Raw genomic sequence first — 22,376 nt, 5'->3', positions numbered from 1 at the left:
TTCACCAAATCACTCTTCCCTACATAAAAAGCACTTATGAGTTTACTCTAGATTTTGGACACTTTTAAACCCTCATCATGTTGTGTCTTCGCTGACAGGTGTAGGGTTGTAGTGTGTTCTGGCAAAATGCCTTCTACATGCGATGAATACTTTTCTCGCTCCATTACGGACATTTTTTTGGGCCGTAGTTTCACAGTTAAGGGCTGATTTTTGGACACAGCCGTGGGCCTTTTTTATAGCAGACATTTTGACCTGTCATAGTAGGAAAAGCACAGATGTTACTGGCTCCTTCCATTCAAGGGTTCCAGTACACCAGGATAGTAATGGTGTGTCCCAGATCCATACAAGAGACCAATTTTTATGTAATATTTACTCCATACTAATTGTTATAATATACCGTTTAGCAGTTACTGTAGAAAAATGAACATACTTTAACAAATGATAGAGTATTTTCAATGTTGGATATCAGTAGTAGTATCAGTCAGTATCAGCTTTTCTGAAGATCTGACACTTATTTCTGTTTCCAAGATTTTTCTGGAGCTGCCTTGCCACCATTCATAGATTATTTAATTTTTTTTTTTTTCAGCTGTGAGCAACTCCCTTATTTCCTTTGCGCATTGCATCGTTGGAGAATAGTGTACATCAGCAGAACACACACAAATCCACCGTATTTAATATACACGTTGTCTGGTTCTCATATAACCTGCTTAGAATTACTCTGTAGTATAGATTTGGGAGACGTGGGGGGGCTCTGAAATCGAAGCAGCTAAATGGAATTTGGCCATTAGCTGGTTAGTTATAAATTACAGCTGTAATTTTCATACTGTGAGAAAAATGTCGTCCATGAAAAAGGCCTCGTTTATCAATGAGCTCTCTGTGGCCAGTTTGTTGTCATAAAGGAACAATATTAATACAGCATTAATAATGTTTCCGTAATATTTCTGGCTTTCCGTTACTGGTTTTGTGAGAAAGACGCGTGTTATTGAACGGCACTTTGAATAAATGACATACAGTACAGTGTAAAAGTTTTCAGAAATAAAGCCATGAATGTTTTTTATTTATCAATTAGCTTCATACAAAGTGCAGTAAACAGAAAAAAACAAAACCAGATCAGTGTTTGCTGTGACCCCCTTTGCCTTTAAACCAGCACCTGTTCTCCTCGGTACACCTGGGCACAGTTTTTTTTAAAGTACTTGGCAGGCGGGTTGTTCCAAGCACCTTGGAGAACTTGCCAAGCTCCTCTGTGGATTTAGTCTGTCTCGGTGTCACCCGTCTCTTCGTGTGTTCCCAGACTGACTCCGCCATGGTGAGATCAGGGCTCTGTGGGGGCCAGACCATCTGTTGCAGGCCTCCTTGTTCTTCTAGTCTCCGAAGACAGTTCTTCCTGACTCTGGCGGTGCGTTTTTCACGCGCTGCAGAATGAATTTCGGACCGATTAGATGCCTCTCTGATGGTATTGCGTGATGGATAATAATCTGAAGATCTAAAGTGTCTAAAACTTCTGGTCAGTACTGTACATGACCTCACATTTATTATGACCTCATATTTATTGCTATATGAAACGTATTGTTTCTTTCGTTGTACAATAAAGCCACTTGTCAAAAAAACGAAAACTCTTTTTTTATTCTGTTGTGAATTTAATTTATTTATTATTGTTCAGGGCCCGTGCGTTGGTGGAGCCAGAACAGGGGGCGGGAGCTTGAGCCGGATTGACAGCTCCACCCAGCCTATGACAAAGGCGTGACGACGGGCCCTGGCACGACCAATCAGATGCGGAGTGGGCGGCTACATAGTCCAAATTTTACGCGGCGCGCGGCGGGCCGAAACACCGAGAATGAATATCCCGGTCTCAACCGGTTTCAACCGGTCCGTGGTTGGAAGCATGAGCTTAGAGGAAGAGCATACTTGCACGCATTAAAACATCTCTGCTCTCCAACAGTGTGTGCGAATAGAACCAGAAATAAAAACGAGACTCTTTCACTTCGTGATTATGACCGGGAATACCACTCTGAGTGTGACTCCGTGAATCTGTGTTGTTAGCTTAGCTCAACGTTACATTAGCCGGCAGACCTGAATCATCATTGACTTTTCCATTAGCACGCTAGGTTGCTGTTAGCCTGATGGGAGTCGGCTGTAGTCACTGATAGCTAAAGAAAGACATGTCTCAGAGTGGCTGAAGACAAGAAACAATAGGCTGTGGTAGACTGCGGAAAGCTCTTAATACAACGCCAAGAATCGATAAGTATCCAACGTAACGGCATTTTTACATTAGTCCTGACGTTAACTGTTGGTGTCATCCAGGAAAGCTAACATTAGCTTTGGGCTATCAAAGGTTAGGAGCAGTGTGCCATGCGATAAAGTTGCGCAATTTGCCACGCATTGAGAAGATTAATATTTCAGTCTTCAACTACGAGTCACATCAGCCAACCAGTGCCCGCTTTCGACGAGCGGAAAGGACACACCAGGTAAGTTACCCCGATCAACATTAACCTAGCTAACTTACCCAGCGTGGGCTAACATTAGCATCCGTCAGTTTCAAAAGCACTGTGGTGTTTTTTGTCTGGGGGTTAACCAGCGGTTAGACAAACCAAACATGGCACAACGCATTGTAGCCGGGGGACTGGCACCTCCACGATTGCTTTCCAGCATCGCTAACGTGCTTTAATTGCTCTCAATAGTTGAAAAACAAGTGTATGAGTCGGGTTGCGGCGAATGCAGCGCTACGCACCTAGCTAGCCGGGTGGGGGCGTCGTTTCATATTTGACCACTTCACGATTTGTTTCAATGGCTGTCATAATTGGACCACGAGGACCAGCTTCAGGCAGGCTGCTCTGACACATTTTGGCTGAACAAGAATAACTTGTTTATGACTAACCGTTGCAAAACCTGAAAGGACACTAACCCCGCTTGTGATTAACTCATCCGTTGTGGCTTTCCAAGTATTCATGCATCTATTAAATGTAATGTTTGTAATGTGGTATTTAAGATATTAGTAAAATATTTAAGTCATACTAATACTCAAAGCTTTAGTTCTTAACGCTCTTACTGTAATCTCTGCTTGTAGATGTGTGCATTTTTTGTTTGTTTCACGAGTACTTTTGTTACTGTTGCCAAATGCTGTTGTGGTTGAAGTTGATAGAATTTTCCCTCCTCCGCTCCTCTCCTCAGAAGCTCTATGCCAGCAGAAATGACGATGTTGGCGGATCACCCAGCCAGACAGCTGCTGGACTTCAGTCAGAAACTGGACATCAACCTGTTGGACAATGTTGTCAACTCCATGTACCATGACATTGGTTCCCAGGTGAGTGTGCGGGCTTCCATGTCAAGTGTCCGGGTAGGATACACATGTAGTCATTGCAAAGCTTTGCCGTTTAATTCTAAACAAGTCCCTCAAGGATTAAATGTATATTTTTACTGTGAGAGAAATTTGGAATGCATTTCTAAGCATAAACATCCAGCTATTAGGGGATGTCAGGTCAAATACGACGTGTAAACCTAGGGGAAATGTACCCGAAGTTCATTTTCAGAACCTAAGGATTCGGGTCTTATTAAGGGTTTGCTGTGTTGCTCTCTTGTAGCAACGGGTGGCGCAGGAAGTTCTGACCAACTTGAAGGACCATCCAGATGCCTGGACGAGGGTGGACACCATCCTGGAGTTCTCTCAGAACATGAAAACTAAGGTATGAACCCGACGCACTCACAGCGGCCACTTGCTGGGTCCCTCAGAGCTAATGTAATAATGTGCGCGGATGCTTATCAGTTTATCCACATCAGGCCAAGGCTTACACTGAAGCAGCGTTTGAGCATTTACTCAGCTTTAGCCTCAGTGTACTTGTTGCTTTTTCTCCAGTTGAAGGTAACTAGGCGTGTTTAAATCGGTGATCATCTGCTACATTATTACTTTTCCTGCATCTTTGGTGTGAGGCATTTGTTTTGATGATATTTTCTGTTTTGGATTTTCCTTTGATGTTTCTGAGTTTCTCTCGCTGTCGCCGTGGTCTATTTGTTCAGTCATGATGTCTTTTAATTCTCATTCTAACTATGCGCAGTTCTTCCCATTTAGTCCAGACCCCAGTGGCTGCTGCCAGCAGTGTTCAAATGCTTAACTTCATGTGCGCCAGAGGATTTTTGGGAGAAAAGTACTAACAGGGTCTAAGTGTTAGGGTTAATGTAGGATCAATCAGTACCATGCTCTAACATTAAACCTGTTTAGAGATTTACAAACATCATTATGGAAGAGCACTGACGCGTCCATTCATTTTGATATACATTTTCGTGAAAGGATAATGACTATAGGGGCAGATATAGTCCGAAAATGGACACATGTGGGGCACACAGTTCTGTTTATATTGTATCTGCATACACAGATGTGTTTGCATGTTTTAAGGCGTGTGTGGTCCATGCCTACAGATCATGGGTGATACATTTTGGGCTGCATGTGGCTGTACACGTATGGTATCACCAGGAGGACTTGACAGTGCAGATACTATATCGTGTTTGCCCCCTGTTTGTTGTTAACTAGCTTTTGATGAGAAAGTATTTGGTACTTGGAAAAGTTGGTATTTGGAAAAGTTTGGTACTTTTGCAGTGCTCTAATACGTCTCTGTTTTTCTCGCAGTATTATGCACTGCAGATTCTGGAGGCAGTCATCAAAACACGCTGGAAGATTCTCCCAAGAAATCAGTGCGAAGGTAAAATCAGTGTAATTACATTAAACAAGCATAGATCGTTATAATGACGTTCACTGTCTGGGGTGTGTTGCTTGTCACGAAAATGCCATTTGCATTATCCCATAAAAACACATGGATATGTTTTCAGGAATCAAGAAGTATGTTGTCGGGTTGATTATCAAGACCTCTTCTGATCCTGCAAACATGGAGGTGAGGTTATTTTAATGTAAGATGCTGTTCTTTGAACTACTCGTGTGATGTGAGGGATCTTTGTGCTGCTCAACACCGATCTTGCTGTTTTTGTTTATTTGCAGAAAGAGGGAGTGTACATTTCAAAACTGAACATGATCCTCGTACAGGTAAATAAGCAAAAAGAGGTTTTATTACATTTGGTACGAGAACAACGTCTGACATAAAGTGATAAGGCAGATAAAACAGAGCTCTTCTTCTCCGGACTGGTTTAGATCCTGAAACAGGAATGGCCCAAACACTGGCCCACATTCATCAGTGATATCGTGGGTGCGAGTCGAACCAGTGAGAGCCTCTGTCAGAACAACATGATCATCCTCAAACTGCTCAGCGAGGAGGTCTTTGACTTCTCCAGTGGCCAGATGACCCAGGTGAAAGCCAAGCACCTCAAAGACAGGTAACTGAAAAACTACCACGTCCTGTGACTGGCCCGAAGTGTGCTAACGGAAGAGGTTGGAGAGCTTCGCAGCTGTTATTGCATTTGTGTTGTCAATAGTGATTCTGGGGAAAACTCCTGTACTATGTTTTTATTGCACATTTTTGTATATTATCCAGATCACTTCTGCAGTTTTCAGCCAAAGCTTACAAGAGTACAGAGAATGAAAGTGTTTTCTGCAGTGCCCATGAAGTAACTGAAACTCTGCACCGGTAGGATATTCATTTTACCGTCATTGATATTTATATTTTTGCCTTTCAGCATGTGCAACGAGTTTTCCCAAATATTCCAGCTTTGCCAGTTTGTGATGGTAAGACAAAGTTGACACCAGACCAAACAGTTCTCGGCATCTGCCTTTCTAATAAATACCACAGTCTGTCCTCATACATACCTTCTCCTTCTGAGTAGGAAAACTCTCAGAATGCCCCACTGGTCCATGCCACGCTGGAGACTCTCCTCCGCTTCCTGAATTGGATTCCTTTAGGTTACATCTTCGAGACCAAACTCATCAGCACTCTGGTCTACAAGGTAAACCAGCTCACGTTCATTCAACAAGTCCAGACTTTAAATGATCAGCTTTAACGTCTGTTGCAATTGTTGGAAATTTGTCTTTCATGCAGCTCACAGACGGCGTAAAGACAGACAGTACACAAAGACTAAGAACATCTTGGATAAAGAAATGAATAATATTCATGTGTACAAGTGGCAAAGTTGAATCATAGGCAAGTGTTAGCATGCATTTTCCACAAACAAATGCCGAGACCTTCACACCGAGAGTCACTCTGACATTGGAGCATTTGCCAGTTCCAACAGATAAAACTTTTTATTTTTTTTCACAGATTGTTTATTGCCATGGATTATATTTTTTTTTAATGAAAAACAAAAGTATCAAGTTCTAAGTAACATTAATAATCTGCTCTGTCGTTTCACAAACCAAAGCTGTATCAGAAACAGCATGGAAGGTAGCGACGCCCCCTGACCAGGGTGCTCTTGCTCCGGTTCAATCTGCGGGAGTGTAACAAACAGGAACACTCACCATTTGTTTACACTTGGTTGTCTTAGCAACTTCGTGAGGGAGCATTCACACACACATTATGTAGCTGCCTGTAAAGCTTAGACTACTGGGGAAGGACAGTTTTTCAGAACACCGAATGCACTGAAAAGCCATGAATATTTGAAGAAAATTATGTTTTCCACAATTTTACAATTGATTAAAGTTGTAAGTCATTTATCAAGCACAGAAATTTTGCTGGTTTCAGCTTCTCATTTAAAAGTATCTGCTGTTTTTCTCCGTTTTATAGCCTCGTGAAGTGGATATCTTTGGGGTTTGACAAACCGAGCAATTTCAAGATGTCACCTTGAGTCCTGGGACGTTGTGATATGATATGCATTTTTTTTTGTTTTCAGACCTTTAATATACCAGACCCCATTTATCGATTACTCAGAAAAAAGAGGATTAACTGAAATTGAAAATTCTTATTTAGTTTCAGCCTGAACTGAGTCTGAATTTTATCACACATCTGTCTGTAAACGACTTAATCCTGATCCTTAATCAGGGTTTTCACCAAGCTGCAGTAAGGGCTGTAAATCAGTGTTGATTGACGCCAACACGGAATTCCAGATCTGCCATTTTTCACGGAAAAATTAGTCGGAGTACTGAAATGTAATACCGACGGGACAGTTAAAGTGGTGGCTCATCACTGACCTGAACTGCGTTTGTGTGTTTCAGTTCTTGAACGTGCCCATGTTTCGCAATGTGACACTGAAATGTTTGACGGAAATCGCCGGAGTGAGTGTCAACCAGTACGAGGAGCAGTTTGTCAACCTGTTTACTCTCACCATGTGCCAGCTCAAACAGGTACACACACACACACACACACACACACACACACACACAATCATTTTGAGTGCTACTTTATTTAATTGCACTCAATATGATTATACACAGGCACGCTTACTTGTGCCCTCTCTGTTATTACACACACACACACTCTTTGTGCAAAACTCTTCCTGCCACACAATTTCCTACCCCACACATAGTCATGCATGCATAATGTCTGCAGGCAGCGCAAACTGCATACACAGGAACACATTACATTGCCAGGCACAGTAAGCACTTTTCTGTTTGTTTACTGTTATTACAAATACACACAAATAACACATCTTTGGGCAGAGGGAGCTTGTGCTTTCAACAGTTCAGATGGGACAACACGGTTGTAAGCCACAGGGGGGAAATTCCAAAAACTCAGCAGCTGTTGAAAATGAGTGGAACACACACTTAGAGTTTAGTTTGTTAGTATTTTGTTTCAGATTTCTGCGTGTTTGTCTTTGTTAGTATTGTTTGTTTAACGAATCTTATATTCACAGCAAGGTTTTGGTCCCATTGACTTTCCTCAGGCGACAAACAAACTGGCACACTTCAGTTTACTGTAGATACTGAAGAGATGACAAGCAACACAGAGAAATACTTTCTAGGAGTCTATAAAAGTAACACACGGTTTTTTACAAACCCATCCACAGACAACCAGAACATAACTTAATTTTAAGCATGCTGACAAATCATACTATTGCAAGCAACCAAACCTTATTTATATCCAAACAGACGGAGGACAGTGTTTTACAGAAGGCTGACTTGAGAAAGAGGGAATAAAAGCGAAGACACACACAAGACAAAGAGCATACATTTAAAATATAAAGCGATTAAAATCAAGAAAGAGCCAAAGAAAACAAGTGGCAAGATGCTTTTGAACATTTTAACATCTTACCTGGATCAAATCATTATCTTCATTCACTCCAAAAGGTGTTTGTGGAACTCTTTACATATACCGTTTCTAAACAGCTCCCCCTGCCTGCACCTGCTGCCAAATGATCCCCGACGACGCGTGAGTTAGGCTATCAGGCCTAAAAAGACACACTCCCTGATACCAGGTGTTATCAGTAAGGAGTAGTAAAGTCAGAAGATGAAGTTTAACTCTAATTTATAACATCTATAGCAGTAATTCATAAGATTTAAAAAAAAAAAAAAAATTTCCCTTAAGTTGTCTACTTGCAGCCCCTCCTTCCAAAGAAGAACAAAACATTTTTTGTTTTGTTTTTTGGTAGGAGAACAACGTTTTTCTCGGTCTTGTATCCCATTAATCTTATCTCAAACCTCTGATTTATCTCGTGACCAACTGGGGTGAACCCAGCTACCTGATTGGATAACACTGACCTTGAGGACTGTTGATAAATACATATACTCTATACCCCCCTGTTTAAAAAGAAGCATCAGCTTTGAATTCAGAAATTCTGTTGTCTGGAGGTTTTGTTTTTCTCAGTTTAAAATCTCGAGCATGAATGTTCATTGTTGACTCTGGAAACAGTAGTTTGGGTGAAAAAAAAAAAAAATGTAACCCAGGGTCAAAATATCAGACCCCATCTCTTGGTCTTCCTCACGAGACAGTGTGTGCGGGGTTGCTTTGTCAGTCCAAGATCTTGTTTTAAATCAAATGGTAATCTTGGGTGGTCTCGTGGATCGGCTAAACCTATTTACAGTGAATGCAATATCCTCAAACCAAACACACAACATAATTATGGCAAAGTTAAGTCTGAGTATAAATAAAGTTGAGTTGTTTTGTCATTCGGTCAGATGCTGCCTTTGAACACTAACATCAGAGTGGCCTACGCCAATGGGAAGGACGACGAACAGAACTTCATCCAGAACCTCAGCCTGTTCCTCTGCACCTTTCTCAAAGAGCACGGCCAGCTCATCGAGAAGAGACCAAACCTGCGAGAGACACTCATGGAGGTAAGAAGACAAGACCGATCCCTCCCTGTCGAAGCACAACAGAGATCATTACACTGTTCACACTGAGTTTTGTTTATCGTGTGGAAAGGTAGAGTCAAATGGTTGTTGGTGTCTGGTCGAGTAAACAAACCCACCGCTCTCAGCTGGTGGCTTCCTCCTCTTCGTCCTCCTCTTCATCAGTGTTGTTAGAAAGAAAAACTCCTCCTCATATCTCCTGACTTCTTTTCTTGCCTCTCTCCTGTTTTTCCCTGATTACACCTTTGCAATAGCATACATTTGGGGCTGATTATAGCGGGAAGGCCCACCTCTCCTGTGGCTGTTTGTCCACTTACAGAAGTACAGAGAGATGATCGTTTTAGGGGGAGACTGAGAGCAGGACTGCAGCTGAGCAAAATGCAGAAACCAAATGTACGGCGATTTCACCGAGAAAAGACTGTTTGATTTTTGCTGTGGTTAGTCGAGAGGCATAGAGAAAGAGCTAATTAGTGGTAAATTATACCCAAGTCACAAAACTAAAAATGTAAGAACACTATAGATGAGCAGGTAATAAATAAGATACAGTAAAAAGCTTATTTTGTTGCTTTTTTTTAAATCATCTATCTCTCTTAAATTCCAGTTCCTCAGTGTGTAATGATCTCTGTTTATAAATAGTATGTGGTGTCCACACCCAAGCAGAGCTCATGCTGATAACATCATGTTATGAGAGTGTGCTCCCAATCAAAGATTGACATATACGTACAGATGATTATCTAAAAGGTCTGAAAGCAAGACAAACAAAACAACCCCAGCAAACATCAGTGATATGTTATCACCTCTTTTGGCAAATTATTAGTCTGTTTTACCTACAGCAGCAGCCTTGGACCAGTCAGTGTTTTTCCGACAGTAACAGAAATTATACCAGAACTGATTAGTACTATTGGAGATTCTAAATTTGACAAAGGAAATTCAAAAAAATAAGTAGAAAATGTTGCGTAGCCATTATCGTTCCCGTTCGTGAAAAAAGACAAATTCTCCAAAGGGAAGTGTCTCGTCGTGCTGTGACATGTGGTCTAACCTGGGTCCTCACGCCGAGACTGTAACGATCCGCAGAGCTATCACTGTAGCTACTGTTATGTGACCTCAGTGCACTTGGCCCCGTCTCCAGGCCCTGCACTACATGTTGCTGGTGTCGGAGGTGGAGGAGACGGAGATCTTTAAGATCTGTCTGGAGTACTGGAACCACCTGGCAGCAGAGCTCTACAGGGAGAGTCCCTTCTCCACCTCCAGCACCCCGCTGCTGTCCGATGTCCCGCCCCGCAGACACCTCTACCTGCCTGTACTCTCCCAGGTAGGCCTGACATCAAACCCGCACACTCACCTGCTCAGAAACTGATTAATGGCACAAATGTAGATCATTTGTTGATTATTGAAGTGATAACTTTGCATACTTTGTGACTTTGTGATCATGTGATGTTTTTCACCTTTTTTTTAATTTTTATCATGGTTACTCATCTTGGTTAACTAAACGTATTTATTTCATGAATATATTTAAAAATGACTGGACATGGTCTCCTCTTTAACACTCTGCCTTTTCGGCATTTGAGAGCTTACCTCATATTAGGAAGGCTGGATAGCTGGCTCAGACAGAGGCTGTTGCAGACGCTCACGTCCGTCCTCTTCCTCCTCCCCTTCCTCCCCTTCCTCTTGTAGGTACGTTTGCTGATGGTGAGCCGCATGGCCAAACCAGAGGAGGTGCTGGTGGTGGAGAACGACCAGGGCGAGGTGGTCAGGGAGTTCATGAAGGACACAGACGCCATTAACCTCTACAAGAACATGAGGGAGACTCTTGGTTAGTTTCTTCATATCTGTGTCGATAAATACGCGTTTCTCTTTCAGGTACTTAAATGAAAAAAATATTACAGGCCTAACTAAAAATACAAATTCTTTCTATGAACTTGCAGTTTTAAGTGTTCCTAGTTAGTTTTCCATTTATTCTTAATTTAGTTTCAGACTCTACCCATTTTTGACATTGTTATTCCAGTTGGATCAGTCCCATATTATCTCATACGTGTCTCTTTCAAAGGATTCTGTTCCTAAACCTTTTACTCCAGTATCCCAGTGACTTGCTGTTTATTGTAAACAGCATAACTCCCGTAAATTGGAACCTGGTGATAAGAAACCCATTTAGAATTTCTGGTTTACTCCCGTATTCATCGGGCCGTTGTATCGTTTGAATGACTCACACACTGGTTTTATGGCCACTGTGTATTAATTCACCCCTCTCTCTCTCTCCCTCTCTCTGTGTAGTGTATCTGACTCATCTGGACTACGCTGACACTGAACGCATCATGACAGAGAAGCTCCACAATCAGGTCAATGGCACCGAGTGGTCGTGGAGGAACCTGAACATGCTTTGCTGGGCCATCGGCTCCATCAGCGGTGCGATGCACGAGGAGGACGAGAAGCGGTTCCTGGTCACCGTCATCAAGGTGGGACACGCAGACAATACTATATTATATCTGCATCGAGCAACATCCCAAATGAGTTAGTCCAGCTACAGGTGGCGACTCACTGGGGTCTGGCAACATGGCTGTGTGACAGAAGCCTTTGGTCCAGTTTAATCAATCCTAATTGCTTCCTCTGTAGTTTCAGACCATTTCTCCCAGCCAATTATTGACACAGCAGTTGTGTGTATGTTGAACCGTGACCACCGTTAACTGAGTGTATGTGTTTAATTTACCCAGGACCTGCTTGGCTTGTGTGAACAGAAGAGAGGAAAGGACAACAAGGCCATCATAGCGTCCAACATCATGTACATCGTGGGCCAGTATCCTCGCTTCCTGCGAGCCCACTGGAAGTTCCTCAAGACCGTCGTCAACAAGCTGTTTGAGTTCATGCACGGTGAGAAACTTGAAATGACCGAATACTCCACAGGGATCAGATCAAAATAGGGGCTGCCTCCAACAACTGTTTTTCTATCCATTAACCTATCAACTACTTTACTGATTAGGGGATAAATCGAAAGGGTTCATTGTCCAAAAAATCAAATTGACCATTTAATCACAATTATTCAGACGTTATCTATTGTTTCTGTGGCATTCCCTACACAAAGAAATGTGCTTAAAATAATGGCAGAAATAAAATAATTAGATAAGATACATGTCTCAACAGGGCTAATGCGCACGAACACACACGCACACTGGGAACATCAACCGACGTAGAATGAGGCCAGATTCTTGCCTAAACATTTTCTCAAACACGTATTGAATGGAAATGTTCAGGTAGCAGGCAGAGGACTCTATGGACTTATGAGTGTGTTTAGCAGCTACGAGGATGAAAGCTTATTAAAAAGCTCTCCCCAATAATGAATAGACAACACTTACGGTAGTTTTGTCTTTTCCTCGCTCGATCATCCAGAATAGCGCCTGTGTGTTTTGGCGCTATTGCCGCTGAGGAACGCCATCGAACTTTGCACAGTGTACAAACCCCCTTTTTGTATGGTGATATTTGAAGAGCTCCTGTACTTTCCAAGCCTTGGGTCTTTGGAAACTTTTACACTGAACGGAGTGGGACTCTGCTGCAGCCGGCATTTTCCCAAACTGTAGCGTTGACCGGAGCCGAAATCGACTCACTCAGCGACTCTCTGGTGATACTGAAGAAAAACATTTTTTATAGCGAACTGAAGTGTTTTAGAAAAAATTCAAAGCAAAACGACGCGTCGGTTTAAAACATTGACGTCACCTCATTTTCAGCATCAACGTCATCGATTCCGGCTTTACGGATTGAAATGTTTTCCTTAAATCCTTGAATCAAACACGTACTGCTATTTGAAGTCCTACGTGGATCTTATTGAAATGTATTAACTCTTAAATCTAAATCTTAGTACAAACTGTCATGTGTGATTCTGATCTTTAGACCCAAAACAAATGAAAAACGCAGACCTGAAGATTCTGAATTGGTATTTCCTAAAAGTGCCACTGTCACTTGAATTGTGATTAACGCATGACTGCTGTCTGCCGGTGAATCAGACTTACCGTGATTTCGTGTGTTTTATTTCGCTTTGCTCCTCGTCACTCAGAGACCCACGATGGCGTACAGGACATGGCATGTGACACCTTCATCAAGATTGCTCAGAAGTGCCGCCGTCATTTCGTCCAGGTTCAGGTGGGGGAGGTGATGCCCTTCATCGACGAGATCCTCAACAACATCAACACCATCATCTGTGACCTACAGCCACAGCAGGTCAGTGTCTGTGCTTATTTACACGGTCCCCTCGTGGTTCAGCACGGGCAAGTGTACGTTGTTGGCGATGGCCTAAGACAGATATAACCCCTTGCCCCTCGTCTCTGCAGGTCCATACGTTTTATGAAGCGGTGGGCTACATGATCGGGGCTCAGACAGACCAGGCAGTTCAGGAGCTTCTAATAGAGAAGTACATGCTGTTGCCGAACCAGGTGTGGGACAGCATCATCCAGCAGGCCACCAAGGTGAGGAAAGCAGGAGGACCGGGGATCAATTTATAGTCCGCTGATGTTTTCTTAAATACCACCAAACGTTCTCATTGAACGCAGCCTGCGGCTTGCTTTTATCGAAAACTGCTGCTTTTGCTGAACTGTGGACTCTCTGTTGCAGAATGTGGACATCCTGAAGGATGCCGAGACGGTGCGTCAACTGGGCAGCATCCTAAAGACAAATGTCCGAGCCTGTAAAGCTGTTGGTCATCCCTTCGTTGTCCAGCTGGGACGAATCTACCTGGACATGCTCAACGTTTACAAGTGTCTGAGTGAAAACATCTCCTCGGCCGTCCAGACTAATGGTTAGGCCTCGTCTTCGCCCTCTTTGTGTGTGTGTCTTAATTTAACTGGGTCTAACAGGAGTAATAAATAAATAAATCATAAAATGACGTGCTCCATAATTAGACACACCACATCACTGCATGTGACAGCTTATTAAATAAGCGAAAAGATTTTTCTAATCATCAAGTTGGACCCACAAACCTTAAGATTTACACAGCATTCGCATGATCATTTAACTCTGTTGACAATTTTTATCATTTGAGACAAAATACAGTTGAAATAGTCAGTGCTTTGTTGTCTGTTTTTGATACTGCTGCTAGTGTTTGTCTGTTTGTTTGTTTGTAGACTTCAACAGTTTAGACTTCTTGCTTTTTATCATTTGTACAGGTGAGATGGTGACCAAACAGCCTCTGATCAGGAGTATGAGGACGGTGAAGAGAGAGACGCTGAAGCTGATCTCGGGCTGGGTCAGTCGCTCCAACGACCCTCAGATGGTGAGCTTGGCTTGAAACCCCCCTATTTTGTGAGAGAGTTTTCAAACGTTTGTTTATATTTAAATCTGTGTTTATAATGACTTTTATTTTCGTAGCAGTGTTCAACACAAGGCATCCTCTGTATTCATTTAGCAGGGGCGCAACAACACAGTGAAGACACAACCAACGCTGCTCCGGCAAATGGAAAACTAATAGCGGATTTGAAATTGTGCCCAGTTCCTTCTCGAAAGCAACAGTCATAATGTTTATATAAAAAAAGCTAAAATTAGATGTGAATTAATGTTTTCAGTACTGCAACATGCACTGTTACCCTAACTAAAACCAAAACATCGACCATCAAAAAATATAAAACCACAAATGTCAAGTACTGCCAATATATAACTGCTCCAAAATAGACACATGTACTTGGTTTCAAGGAGGATCTGATTAGATTTTAGTGACCAGAGGTCGAGGTCACTGTGACCTCACAAAACATGTCTTTGGCCATAGTTCAGGAAAGTACACTTAATACCTTTTTATTAAGTTTCTTCAACGTTTTCACTAAATATATTTTATGTGTCTGGACAGACATGGATGTAAACTGCAACTTGATTGGTTGGCAGAGGAAAACAACCACAAGGCGTTAATTCTACTTTAATTCTTTTATAATCGGGTTTTGTTCTGGCCCCACATCCACTCTCTCCCATCGAACATAGTTAATGTTATGGTTGTGGAAACTGAGTTGGTGTCATTCTAAAGCCCACTTCACTTCACTTAAATTTGACTCTGACAGTCTGTAAACCTGTTCATGTGGTGTTTTGTGGTCCAGGTGGCAGAGAACTTTGTGCCCCCCCTGCTGGAGGCCGTGCTCATCGACTACCAGAGGAACGTCCCAGCTGCCCGTGAGCCTGAGGTCCTCAGCACCATGGCAACCATTGTCAACAAGCTGGGAGTTCACATCACCGGAGAAATCCCCAAGATATTTGATGCTGTCTTCGAATGCACTTTGAATATGATCAACAAGGTCTGTTTGAGTCAGTTAATCATACCTGGTACCAGGTCAAATACTCTTGGAAAACAATGAGGAAAAAAATTGAAATTACAGTCACAAAGTTGAATACTGAGATCTCGTTGTTTTCCCTTTTTGCCATCAGGACTTTGAAGAATTCCCAGAACACAGAACCCATTTCTTCTACCTCCTTCAAGCTGCCACCTCCCAGTGCTTCCCAGCCTTCCTGTCCATCGCCCCGGCCCAGTTCAAACTGATCCTGGACTCCATCATCTGGGCCTTCAAGCACACAATGAGGAATGTGGCTGACACAGGTCTGAGCTGGCGTCGACTCATCTTGTCAAATACAGTTCACACTAATTTATAGAACCTGAAGTAGAAGTGAAATTCAAAAACTCAATTCATTGTGGCATTGTTGGTGAGGAAGTGAGTTTTGTTTTTTTAGGTTAATAGTAAGCAAATGATAAGCCAAGAAGTGTTTTCAGTTTACTCAAATTCAAACATAGATCATAGCACACAGATACTTGGAAATAAAGCTGCACCTTATTTGACAGCAAAAGACAGAAAGAACCAATTACTACGTTGTAGCTCAAATATTTTGTCCTCAGACAAACAGTAGGGAAGTCGTCTGACGAATAATCTCAGGTTACTGATTTGTGCTCTAGAAATTAAAGACAAAACATTGATTTAGGTCTCCAGAAAGAAAAATAATGAAAAATTATGAGTGCAATCAATTTGCTAGAATCAGTAATTGAAACCACAATGTTAGTTGACAGAGTAATGAAATATATAAGGCAATAACAAGTAAGGCACAAGTCGCTATTGGACTGCAGGAAATGAATCATTGAAGCATGCCTATCCATCCAAATGTTTAATTGGTTCTATAGCCTTCTTAGAAACACTGACTTTGAATTAGTTCAGGTACGGTTGAGCATGACAGATTGTTGGCGTTGGTTTTCAAATGGCGCTGGTCTAATGAGCGTCTCCTCGTCTGCTGCAGGTCTACAGATCCTGTACACTCTCCTGCAGAACGTGTCCGCAGAGGAAGCGGCAGCACAGAGCTTCTACCAGACGTACTTCTGCGACGTCCTGCAGCACATCTTCTCTGTGGTCACAGACACCTCTCACACTGCAGGTAAAGAGATTGACCTGGTGGCATCTGGCTGTACAAAGATATATTGTCACCAAAGTACAAAATGATCCGTTTGATTCTTACATAAAGTTCTCACACATTATGCTTTCAGATTAAGAATAAAAAGATAGGGCTAATTATCCCCTCGCTTCACTTGTAGATATCTAAGATATAATGTATCGGTTTCTACAGTGCTGGAAATAACTGCGTGGGGTTTTACAACAAGCCCGCGGAGCACAGTTTCATTAGAGCACACAAATGCCTTCGACAACTTTAGCTCATGTGGCAGAAAACTGACGAGCCCCTTCTCCCTGCTCCCTGTCTGCAGGTCTGACCATGCACGCCACCATCTTGGCCTACATGTTCAACCTGGTGGAGGAGGGCAAGGTCAGCGTGGCCCTGAGTGCAGCCAGCCCCGCCAACAACCAGGCGCACGTCCAGGAGTACATCGCCAACCTGCTGAAGACAGCTTTCCCCCACCTGCAGGAGTAAGTAGCCTCCAGCCAAGCTGGTCAACCACAGTGCGATTACATGGGCTGTGTGGGTTTGGTTAATGTTTCCAGGTATTCAGGGCCTGCTTGTGGAAGAGGTTTTACATAAACACCTAGGGATTAAAGGAAAAAAATTAAATATTTCCAACACAGAAACAGCAGCTTCAATAGACCAGAATGCACTTGCCCCTTAAAACCCGTTTTGAGCGAAGGCTGCAGCTGCGATCACAGACATATCCTGAGTGTTTGGAGTTTGTAGTCCAAACACTCAGGAAGTGAGTGTGCCCACCCGAAGTGAGTGGGCACTCTCGAACTCCAGGTTCCCTTGTCAAATTCCAGAGAATTTTCTTACTTAGAACATTTTGATTTATTTAGAAAAGAAGGTCTGAGGTTGTCAGAGGCGTGAGAGAGGCGTTTTGTTCCATGAATTAAATGACACCTGTTAATATGGCGCTAGTACGTTTTTGAGTCTGTGATGTGCTTTGAAAAATAAAATAGCAAAAAGGCAACTGTGTGTGGTTCAGGAATTTTAAAGTGTACTCACTGGTTCAGATTATCCTGAACCAAACAAGTGGAAAAACTGCATGTTCCATTCAAAAATTCCTCTGAAAATGGAACAACCAATAAATCCACTTTTGGTTTGAAAGTAGCGTTGTTAAAAGCATTCTGGGAAATGCTACGACGTAGAAGCAGAGCGGTGAAAGGGGAAAAACGTTAATGAAAATATCGCATTTGTTGCGAGCTGTAACAGGCGTTGCTGTCATTTTGTCCACCCTTGTACATGCTGTGCTTTCACAGACCTGCTACTAATGGAATGATTTGTCTTCAGTGCCCAGGTGAAGGTGTTTGTAACAGGTCTTTTCAGCCTGAATCAGGACATCCCCGCCTTCAAAGAGCACCTGAGGGATTTCCTGGTGCAGATCAAGGTGAGTGTCGAGAGGAATCAGGAAACACCTGCAGTCTGAAACCAGACTGGGAAAATGTCAGTTTAAAAAAAACCAAAACAAAACACTGAAGTAAAATTAAGGGGCCAACTGCATCCAGGCAATGTTCTACTACAAACACAAGAGATTAAAGAGGAGAGGAAGGGGAGCGGGAATGGACTGGTCAGAGAGGAACTGTCTGCTGAATGAAGTCATTAGAAAAGTTACAGGTCAACTTTCCTACCAAGGTTTATTGTCCTAACAGAACACAGAAGGCACTGGGGTGTGACGAATCCCATCGCGTCTTTATTTTACACTGGTGATGAGATCAAACCTGGCATGTTGATGAAGCCCGGGCCCGGCGGAGGCCATTCGAGGTCAAACTTTGGTTTCGTAAAACTGCCCGAGATAAAAAACTTTCTGGCATCACATTAGTGCCTCTGGGGTTGTTTGATAGCCAAACACAGTAGCAGCTGATCTTACTTTTGACGACAATTTAGTCAACATGTGAAAGAGGTACAACTTAGAATCTGTGTAACATAGGGCTGCAGACACTGAATAAGCAGGAACTGTAACTAGACATTTTGATATATTGAATGGAAGGGCAGGTAATAGTAAAAAGCAAATGTAAAAACATCAGACAATACCAGACCGTCCCATCTGAGCCACTGTCCAAATGTAAACAGTAATTCTTAGCTGGGATGTAAAGACAAACAGCCAATGTATTGCTTTAACAAATGTAGAAATTCTTTGGCTATTAAAGTCATTAACTCAGACATAAACTCCAATCTGATTGGAAGCATTTGAGAGCTATAACCTACATCGGATTATTTTAACTTGTGAGTGCAGACTTAATGGAAAGTTTGAGCAGTGCAGGTCTCCCTCGGTGGGAAAATGATAGTTTTGCCAGCTTGGATCTAAAGCCTAAAGCCCGGTGTGAGCGCTGCTGAGCCTCTGCTTGTGTGGTCCCGCAGGAGTTTGCCGGCGAGGACACGACGGACCTGTTCCTGGAGGAGAGGGAGGCGGCTCTGCGCCAGGCCCAGGAGGAGAAACACAAGCTCCAGATGTCAGTGCCAGGCATCCTCAACCCCCACGAGCTGCCGGAGGAGATGTGCGACTGAAGCGGCGGCGGCGGCAGCGGCAGCAGCAGCAGCTACTAGCGTGTACAGAACAAATCTGAAGGGGGAAAGGTCAAGAGAGAGCAAGGACGCTTCCTGTTGATACATTGTTTTCTTTTCAAGTGTGTTTGTGTGCAAGTGTGTGTGTGTTTGAAAAGAGAAATGAGGGGCCAGACAAAGGACCCCAGCACTCGGTTGTACGTCGACCAAATCAATGTCAATATGTAAATGAGAATTGCCCCCCTGACCCCCCATCCCCCCACCCTGCCGCGAGTTCCTGTTTTTTTTTTTTTCTTTCTCCCTAAAAACCTATTTTATATCAAGATCTTTTTGTTTAACATGCCATCTTTTGTTAATTCCTTGCTGATTAAAGCTTTATGTTTGGCCATATGGTTCTTTTACACCTGCATGAAGTTGAAAAAATTAAAGGTTATTTTTAATCTCTCTTCACCCCCTCCCCCACAGTTCATCCCCCTTCCCAGCCTCCCCGACTTGTTAATATGTAATATATGATGTGGAAACACTTGCAGTGGTTAGTTGACAGACTGCTCTGGTTTCAGAAGTGCCCTGTGCACGGTGCAGGATAAATGTGATGCTCAAGGGGTAGACATGTACTTCTTGCTTCCTTTGTTGTCTCGTTTGGGTTTGTCATTGTGTTTAGTCTCTGTTTTCTTTTACTCTGGCTCCCTGAGCGAATCGGAGCTTCAATTGGACCGCTCTGCGTTTGGATGAGAAGGAAGGCTGTGTGAATATCATCCTGTTTGTAAAGCTGTCTTAGTACTCTGAGAATATAAAGTTGGCTATTTTTACAAATTTTACCGTGTGATTCTGCTTCTTACCCAAAGCCCTGAAGGTCATGGAAAGCCTGGAAAATGCTACTTAATGAAATTTGCGTTTGCTAACAGTTTTCCTAGCGTTTCAATAAAATTCCGTCAATGCACACATGGGTTCATTACTTAAGTAGCAAATACAGTGACGTGAAATAGGTTATTGAATATCATAATCAGGTATTAGTGCAGATCTATTTGTACTATTATATTTTTGATTAAATGCGGTGGTATGCAGACAAACAAATGAAACGCTGTAGGCTGCCGGCTGTGACATTAAACAGCTCTGAGGCTGGAGGCAGGGCTGTTGCCAGGTTTACTCTAGGTTTGGTTCCAGGGAGAAAAACTTCATTTTGGCAGGTTTAGTTTTCTTGCCTACACACACACACACTACATTGTGAGTCATGAGAAAAGTATGACATGGGTCTTATTAGAAAATATTTAAAAGTCACCTATCATTAGGATGCAAAAAGGCCGAGTCAGAAAATGACTGAAAAGCTTTTGGGCAATGAAGGATCAAACTACAGTAAATGTAATTTAGTATTTCTGACATGGGGGGACGTGGAAACAAACTGTCTTGTTTTCTTCTTTTTCCTCCTTTTATAAGCTCCCAGCCCAAAAGCTTTTAGAAAACATGCAGAATAAATACACTGTACGGACAGGACATATTACAAAAATGTAATGTGTCTATTTAACATACCTTTTACTATGTTGAAACTTCAGTCCAAAGATTTACTTGGAATTGGAGCCAAATAGAAAATGTAAATACAAACATTAGACATAAATTATTAATTAAATATAAATTATTAATGTTTAAATTCATATTTTTGTCAAATGAAGAATTTGGGATTAATATTTTAGTTTTCGTTTTAATATTTCATTGTATCGAATTGATGCACATTGTTGTCGCCGCCGTTGCCCTTGAGAACCTAAGGTTGTAAACATTACTTCATTGGGAAGATATCGCGAGATTAGCGAAGAAAACCGAACGGGCGAAGGAGACGCGACGAAAAGTCCCGAACTCTCTACACGCTGTGTCGCCCCCCTCCCCTCCTTTTTCAACATGGCTGCTGTGTCTACTCTCTCAAGTAACGCTCAGATTGGAGACTGACTCGATTTCTACCGTCCAGTGCCTCTTAACTTTTGGCGTACATCAACTTCGCTTGGATACAAACCACGTTGTACACCCTGTTGCTTCCCCTGGTTTCATCTTGTGGAATAACCTTCACCAATCACCCCCTCCACTGGGCCTTTTTTTTTTTTTTTTTTTTTTTTACCCCAAAAACAACCAACTGCCAGCCAACAACAGTTTCCAGTGCCATGGTTTGAGTAGGTGCACTCAGTTGTCCTCTTCATGAACAATGTGTGAAAACTGCGCCGAGCTGGTGGAGGTTTTAAATGAAAGTAAGTAAACAAGTCATTTTATTTACACCAGACTAGCCGCGGTGATGTTAGCACCGCTGTCCGCTGAAGCTTGATGGGAGCATGTTAGCTCGGTGGCTAGCTAAATATAACTTTGTGTGTTTTCTTTCTCAGCTTGCCTTTCTGACCGCACTCTGCAGCCACGGGACAGTGGGGGTCACGACATTATTTGTGTGTGTTCTGCAGTCGGTGACAGTTAACGTGTTGGTGTCAGACCGTGTCGGTTTGATGTGAATGCAAATACCATTTTCCCCCTCCAGACTGGCAGTCAGCTTTGGGCCTGTCTGTCAAACACCCCTCACAGAACTCTCGCAAGCTAGCTCCTAAATCCAACCACCTCCGCCCGTTCTGCGTGTGACATTACAGCCGTGGGTTAAAACACTTCAGCACGGTTGAACGCGGTGCTCGGGAGTGGGCTTCTGAAGGATGCCGCTGTTGCTAAAATGCGGCTTGCACGGATTTGGAAGTTAGCTAAGTTAGCCGGTTTGGCTAGCGAGCAGCCTGACTTTGTTTGATGTGTTTGTCAGGTCAGTCTGCTAGCTGTCCACTCCGCTGCCACCCATTGTGTTGCGGATGGTCACGTTCAAACTTCAAAATGGCCTGCAAACTCCCAATAACACGCTCGCGGCTGCTACTGCTGACACGATGACGGTGGCGTGGATCTCTGGCGTGTTTTGGCGAGTCTGTTAAATGTTAGTCCAAGCTAGCGGCAGCTCAGCTAGCCCAGAAAATTAATGGCTGCAACGAGGCGCATATTTTGGCACCGCAGCACATCGTTAATCCTCGGTAGCTTGTGTATATTTTACGGCAGATGTCCCGTGCACACTACGTTAGCTCCGCGCTCGTTTTGATGGAGGGGAAAGAAAAAATATAATAATCTTGCCACTCAGTCCCATTTCAACTACAGGGCTTTCGTCAACTCGAGCCAGCACACGTAAATAGAAGGGTTGCCTTTATTGCTAAAACTTAGCCGTTAGTCCAGACGTGCTAAGCAGGCCTTGCTGCACTTCAGGGGTGTCAGCCAGACATTGGACAAAGCCTTTTTGTGTCATAACGACATTTTA

General features: G+C 42.9%; 2 protein-coding genes across 3 annotated transcripts in view; both read left to right on the top strand.

Annotated features, from left to right (window-relative positions):
- The first annotated feature begins 1,800 nt into the window (after positions 1-1,800).
- xpo1a (exportin 1 (CRM1 homolog, yeast) a) lies at positions 1,801-19,927 on the top strand. 2 transcript variants are annotated; one of them, XM_040146716.1, is made up of 25 exons: positions 1,801-2,465; positions 3,169-3,301; positions 3,579-3,680; positions 4,619-4,691; positions 4,819-4,880; positions 4,985-5,029; positions 5,135-5,316; positions 5,617-5,665; positions 5,764-5,883; positions 7,085-7,213; positions 8,984-9,142; positions 10,287-10,469; positions 10,832-10,970; positions 11,429-11,610; positions 11,866-12,022; positions 13,200-13,363; positions 13,474-13,608; positions 13,754-13,937; positions 14,305-14,411; positions 15,220-15,414; positions 15,545-15,713; positions 16,400-16,534; positions 16,860-17,019; positions 17,852-17,948; positions 18,920-19,926. In XM_040146716.1, the coding sequence occupies exons 2-25, from the start codon at positions 3,176-3,178 to the stop codon at positions 19,064-19,066; spliced, it is 3,201 nt and encodes a 1,066-aa protein (XP_040002650.1). In that variant the 5' UTR covers positions 1,801-2,465; positions 3,169-3,175; the 3' UTR covers positions 19,067-19,926. The 2 variants fall into 2 exon arrangements, with proteins under 2 accessions (XP_040002650.1, XP_040002651.1); XM_040146717.1 differs by lacking the exon at positions 1,801-2,465 and adding an exon at positions 2,773-2,960 and having other exon boundaries at positions 18,920-19,927.
- A 1,257-nt stretch (positions 19,928-21,184) lies between these two features.
- The window catches only part of usp34 (ubiquitin specific peptidase 34), a 59,874-nt gene continuing 58,682 nt past the window's right edge, over positions 21,185-22,376 (top strand). Inside the window, exon 1 of the mRNA XM_040146715.1 lies at positions 21,185-21,294. Coding sequence (XP_040002649.1) covers positions 21,252-21,294 — 43 coding nt within the window. The 5' untranslated portion in view covers positions 21,185-21,251. The remainder of the gene's footprint in view (positions 21,295-22,376) is intronic.

Source organism: Xiphias gladius, chromosome 15, assembly GCF_016859285.1.
Source record: "Xiphias gladius isolate SHS-SW01 ecotype Sanya breed wild chromosome 15, ASM1685928v1, whole genome shotgun sequence".
NCBI classification, from domain to species: Eukaryota; Metazoa; Chordata; class Actinopteri; order Istiophoriformes; family Xiphiidae; genus Xiphias; species Xiphias gladius.
This window is presented reverse-complemented; position numbering and strand designations above follow the sequence as displayed.

Coding starts and splice junctions, on each gene's coding strand:
- xpo1a (XM_040146717.1), top strand. CDS start 3,176: ATGCCAGCAGAAATGACGATGTTGGCGGATCACCCAGCCAGACAGCTG. Junction 5,030..5,134: donor TGAACATGATCCTCGTACAG/GTAAATAAGCAA, acceptor GGACTGGTTTAG/ATCCTGAAACAGGAATGGCC. Junction 15,415..15,544: donor CTTTGAATATGATCAACAAG/GTCTGTTTGAGT, acceptor TTTTGCCATCAG/GACTTTGAAGAATTCCCAGA.